Here is a 6,227-nt window from a genome sequence, read left to right on the forward strand (position 1 = left end):
ATTAAAGGCCACGTGACCTGTGGGATTGGAACTTGGGTTGCTTTAATGTTGTGGTGTTTTCAGTCGCAAAAGTATGACATTTTGCCAGCAACGGACATGTGTCCCCCTACATGCACCGCTCAAATCGAATTGACGATCAGGACTACCAAGAATCCCGATTTAGCCGACTCGGCCGACTCGCCAAGTCGGCATCTCCTTAGGTCGACTCGAAAGACGATACTTATCGGTCCTCTTGTAGAAGACGACTCGCTATGAGCCCATTCAACCAGTTATTCAACACCTTGCAGGGTCGACTCAAAATGCGTTACTTCTCGATACCCCTCACTACAACCCAAATGACGACTTCAACATCGAACCTCCCCGCTGATAGCGCGTCGGCATCACATTAAATGCTTGGCAGACGCCATCATTTCTCTATCCCCTGTACTATTTATAACACATCGGACCATGCCGGCTTCGTGCGCCGCCTATCACGTCTCATTAATGACGAAATAACAGCGCCCTTCACGCAGTCGATCCACGATCGACACCTGTAAAATAGATGTTGACTCAGTAGCTAGCTTAGGTTCGGCCAAAAAGACTAGACTACCCCTCTTACTTGGCTATAAAAAGAAAAATTATTCCAAATACAAGGGGAAGCAATCTCTCAGAATTCTTCTCCACTCCACTACACTTAAGAACTCACACAGTTCATCACTTTCCCACTCAAGTCCATCACTGACTTGATCGTCAAAGGAACAACGGGGGAACTAGTCCCCATCCTCTTACGAGTTGCTATTTGTGCAGGAAGAAGCTGCTCAACTCAAAACCAAATATTCGGAGAAGTTAAGCGGTCCCTAATCAACCTCACCCCCATTACATTATATGTGTGATTTAAACCACCAACATCTGATACCATATTAAATGACACTTTTCTCATCAAAAGACTGGGAACGAGTATTTCAAGTATTTAGGAAAAGGAAATTCCGAAATTATATCCCATATAGACAATTATTTATGCATATCCTATTATATCTTTATTTACATTTGAAAATCATTTAGGAAACATAAAAAACATTAGCATGTGGACCAGTGAGATCCAATAAAATCTTTAGGAACTTATAAATTAATGGTTTCCTATACATTCCTGAGTTATTTATTAGTTAGTGAAGTCAAGGTTTCATAAAGTGCATTTGAAGCTATTATGAATCATAAATTCAATAAACCAAACATAATTTAAGTAGTAGTTATTCAAAATGGCAACAATGTCAAAAGCTATGAACATCATGATAGAAAGTATTTGATATTTCCCGAGTATGTTAGCTAGCTTTTTAAAATTTTGAATATGCGAAAAGTTGTCAAGTATGGAAGTACTTATTTATTTGATATTTATAGGACACTGGTGTTGTGCCTTCGTTGAAGTACCGACACTTCATAGTTTATGCAGTTATTCTAGTTATATAGATAGTATTTTTTCTTCATATTTATTTAATGAAGGCTGAAACATGCTTACTCGACTAAAGATACTGTTGAACTTTAAACTTTGAAAAGGTAATACCAGTGAAGGTTACCAAGGTTTGCTGATGTAGCAAGGATGTTTTCATCTTTGTTGTTCTCTTGTGTCAGATGACCAAGGTGCCTATCCACCAATAACTTTGACTAGATAACAATTGAAGTTTCTCTCCAAACATTCCACCCCAGATTTGTAGCCAAATTGTATTAGTAATTTCTTGAGTTGATGAAATATACAACCTTTTCCAAGTAAAACCTGAAATATAAGCCTTTGTATACAAGTTACATTTGTTAAGGGAAAAACCGAAGTTTCTTAAGATACATGGAATGGGTCCATGGAGCAGTGCGGACTCACAGTCCAAAATGAGTTTTTTTTAATTGATAAAATGGGATCAGTAGGTTGGAGAGCAAGCTTTTTTCCAATCATGTTTGTGTATACTGGGAAAAAATAACAACTCACTGCAAGTGTGCTTGAATGACTTGCTTATATAAAATATGGAACTGCTATCCAATGGATTCTTGATCTCACCAAGCATTGCATCATGAATATTTCCTCTCTTGCTGAGTTTCAGATATTTACCCAGTACAAACTGCAGTTATTTTGTCTTGTCAAGGTTGATATATTCTTCATTTTGACAAGATTAAATGACTGCTAATAGCCTAATAGTTGTACTAGATAACTATCTGTAATTCAGCTAGAGTTGCATGCTTTATCATGCGCTAGGTGAAATCAATAATCCTGTTGGACCTCAGTTCTCTAATTTATATAAGCAAGTCATACAAAGCAAATCTGCTGTTAGATGTTATTTTGCTCTAACATAAACGAACATGATTTAAAAAAAAACTTACTCCCCAATCCAGTGCCCTTTCAATCAATTTAAAAATCATTTGTATAGAGTCTCAGTCCCCTCCATGAACCCTTTCCAGATACCTTTAGAAACCTTGGTTTTTTCCTTAAAAATTTAGCTCATATACAAAGGCTTATATTTCAGGTTTTAGTTGTAAAAGGTTGTATTTTCAGGTTTTAGAGGGAAAAGGTTGTATATGCAAATATTATATTGATTTTATAATAATTTGGTGATGAATATGAAATTTTGTTTAATTTTCTTGGTTGCATAAGGTACTTTCTTCTTCCCATGCATAGTGGGTTGTCACATATACAGTTAGTAACCATCATATTTTCTAATGTGATCTGTCTGCTTGTCAGGTTATTACCAGACCGCAAGTTGAAATGCCTCATCCAACGGCCCTTGGATAGTTTGCAAGAAACAAAAGACGGTTTCTCTCTTTTATTATTTTGGCACTGGGAGGAACTCTTGAAGCAAAGGTTCCTTAGCTGATTCAACTTCCAAAATCTTTGCTACATAGTCTACCTTTGAGATGAATCATTTGATTTGTTTACTTGCTGTACTTTTGAAAATGATGATGTGTTCATTTGCTAGAAAAATTTAAGAATCTACCTATTGTTCTTCTAATATATTGTGCGATTCTCTCCTCGATGGTAGTCAAACTAATTTTGCAATTTCTATTCATGTCAACCAGGACTTTATGCTGTTCATATGCCTTCTTTTTTTGTTGGCAGAGAACATAGTCTCCACATGCACATATTACAACACATGCTAGAATGCATTACTTTCCATGTATGGTCATTTTTTTATGATTCTTGAGATTGTGGTCCCATGTCATCTTTTCTCCGACTTAATCTGTGGAAACATTGTATGGTGTGACAATATGAAAAGATAAATTTCTGAAAGAGAGCTTGTATGAAATGCTTAAGATGAAATAAGATAACTTGTAATTGCTATCCAGAAGATGTAGTATCAGTTTCTGTCAAAAGTAATTTTAATTCATTCTCCGTCACTGATATTCATATGTACTTGCTCAAAAAGTTATCCATGTTAAAACTGTTCTTGTTTAATCTCCTTGATGCCTTAACAAATGTGTGTTACAGATATGAACGTTTTGTTGTTGCTCTTGAGGAGGCGTTGAAGGATATGTTACCTAATCTTAAAGACAAAGCAATGAAGGTTCTCCTTGCCTCTTTCCTTTTGTTTCATGCGTTCAAAATAAGATTTATCTATTTCTACTGAAAATTTTGTAAACTTGTCATGAAAACTGTGTTTGCTTCAAAGTCTTGCTTGTTTCAAGAAGCTTATTTTCAAGAACATGCAAAACTTGGCGGAAACTGACTTCAAATGATCGCAATCTTCTGTTCTCATATATCTTTGCTGCAAGAACCTCATTGTGCAATCACATCTCCATGCTATGAAATATTTATGAGAAATGAATTACATGATTTGATATCTTTTACTCAATTTCTATTATTGAAACTTAGAAACACTTCTCATTTCAAAAAGAAGAAACTGTTCTTTTGAGGAGATCCTGAATTCGTTAATTTCTTTTCACTGACATTTTTAGGACATTGAAATCACAAAACATGTACAGATCAATCTTGGGTTGCATGCTATGTGCGTTTATCTTCTCATTTTAGACCACGTATTGACAGTGTTAATAAGCTATTAATTTTCTGTGTGTATATATGCATATGCTCTGTATTTATATGTAAGCATGTGTATATGCAATACTTGGACATGCAATACCAGTCTCCTGTGTCCAGGTAGCAACAACAAGCGTGTAAACTGCTTTTCCTCATTTCTTTGCTCGAGTTCAGGAGGATGTTGATTGTTTAACTTTCTCTTTTTACATGATTGGAGATTTTCATCACTGTTTGTATAAATTTGGCGGTTCAAGATCTGTAATGTGGATAAGGAACAATATCAGAATGGCAGCATTCACATTTCCTGTAGCTGTCATGGTAATATCATGCAGCTGTCATGATAATTGGACTCTGGGTTTATATTTTCAATTAAATTAATGAAATTGGTGGCCTAGTGCACGAGGCTCCGCTCCCACTGTTGTGGGCTCTGGGGAGGGTCAGATGTACACAACCTTACATGCAGAGAGGCTGTTTCCGAGATACGAACCCGTGATCGTCAGGTCAAAAGGCAGTAACCTTACCATTGCGCCAAAGCTCACCCTCAATTAGATTATTGAGATGACCTTGGTATATTTACCAAATTTCATTGGCTTGTTCTGGAAACATTTGGTATCTGATGGGTGTTGGATCAATATTCTTGCTCATTGTAAATGCTATCTTTTGTTGGAGTTCCTTTGAATTGCTATTGAATAACAGTTCTGATTCAGATATCAAGATTTATTAAGTGACCCCAGACCATTGAGCTGTACAGGTGGATGAGAATAGTAACGACTTAGATCATATTAAGATTATTTTATAATCGCCTTCCCGACATGGATGTAGCAAGCATATTTATTTTATTCATCAAACATTATACTTTGAAGTTGAAGGGTAGTCAGTTGTCACAAATAGCCAGGAGAGTAGTTATTTATGGACAGTGATGAAAAGCGACAAGCATCATAGAGACCCATGTAGTGTACTAATTGCATTGTTTTGTTCTGTCTTAGAGAATGAAATCTTATTGTGTTCATACTTTTTTTTCTCTGTTGAAAGTTAAATGTACTTACTGATGATAATAATTTTCTCATTCCTTCGATTGTTTGCTGCAGACAGTTTACATCCTTTTGAAAAGTAAATCAGAGCAAGAACGTAGATTGCTTTCTGCTCTTGTGAACAAAGTAAGTGGTTCTTCTGTTTTTGCAGCTCGTTGACGAGCAAGCATTGTTTCTTGTATGTTTTGTTGCCCTGTATGGCTTTTTACTTCGAATAGATTTAATGTTTCCTTAGCATTTTACTTCGTTCAGAGAGGAGGATCTAATTCACTCCTTCTAGAAGTTTGAGTTTGGGTCCTGCAAGTTAGTGCAAAAAATTGAATTAGTTTTTTTATCACATAGCTAGGAGATCCAGAGAGGAAAGCGGCTTCTGGTGCTGGATATCAGTTGTCATGTCTGTTATCTGCACATCCAAATATGAAGGTAATTTCCCAGTGGTACGCTCTGTTGCTTTATTTTTATTTACTTGGTTAATTTTTTACCTGAATCCTTGTGTCATTTACCCATTGTTAGACATTTGGTATAATCTTTGTCATTCTGATATCGATTTATATGTCTACCAATCTTTCATAACCGCAAGAGCTGCCTAACCTGGGATAAACATTATAATAGGCCTGAAAGCTTCTTTGAAGGGGCCTATTAATTAAATTTTGGCATTTTTGCATCTATACCCCTCAAATCATCCATATCTGCAAATTTACCCTTCACTTCTTCAACATTGTAATTATTACTCTCACCCGTTTGGTTAGGGAATATTCCCTAAAGTTCTGTTAGATTAGTTACAAACTATTAATAATGACTTATATCAATATGCCCTTTCTTAGTCAATTTAGTTCCAGTAGAACCAACATTTCTCCATACCATCATCTAATCCTTTACCTAATATCTCCTCTTCCTCGCTGTTTCTTCTATTCTAATTTGTCTCCCTTCTATAGCAGCAAAGCTAGCTAGCACAGATGGTACAATGGTTTCGAGCACTTCCAAATCCTAACTTCGTGCTAACAAATAATATTCATAAAAAATTAACAAGTGGATTTCACTCTGATCCTTCATGTTAACCCAAAAGATTAACCCATCATCACGGAATTCAAAATTCCAACTCCAAACTCTGTGAACGATAAAAACTCAAAGATAGCCATCTCACTTCTCAACCCAAATTCACAGGCAACCATTCTAGTTCTAGAGAAGGGGGGGGGGGGGGGGGGGGG

General features: G+C 36.2%; 1 protein-coding gene across 1 annotated transcript in view; it reads left to right on the forward strand.

Annotated features, from left to right (window-relative positions):
* The window catches only part of LOC109833701 (CCAAT/enhancer-binding protein zeta), a 24,224-nt gene that overhangs the window by 4,625 nt on the left and 13,372 nt on the right, over positions 1-6,227 (forward strand). Inside the window, exons 3-6 of the mRNA XM_020401479.1 lie at positions 2,699-2,818; positions 3,443-3,518; positions 5,077-5,145; positions 5,362-5,442. Coding sequence (XP_020257068.1) covers positions 2,699-2,818; positions 3,443-3,518; positions 5,077-5,145; positions 5,362-5,442 — 346 coding nt within the window. The remainder of the gene's footprint in view (positions 1-2,698; positions 2,819-3,442; positions 3,519-5,076; positions 5,146-5,361; positions 5,443-6,227) is intronic.

Source organism: Asparagus officinalis, chromosome 3 (genome assembly GCF_001876935.1).
Source record: "Asparagus officinalis chromosome 3, Aspof.V1, whole genome shotgun sequence".
NCBI classification, from domain to species: domain Eukaryota; kingdom Viridiplantae; phylum Streptophyta; class Magnoliopsida; order Asparagales; family Asparagaceae; genus Asparagus; species Asparagus officinalis.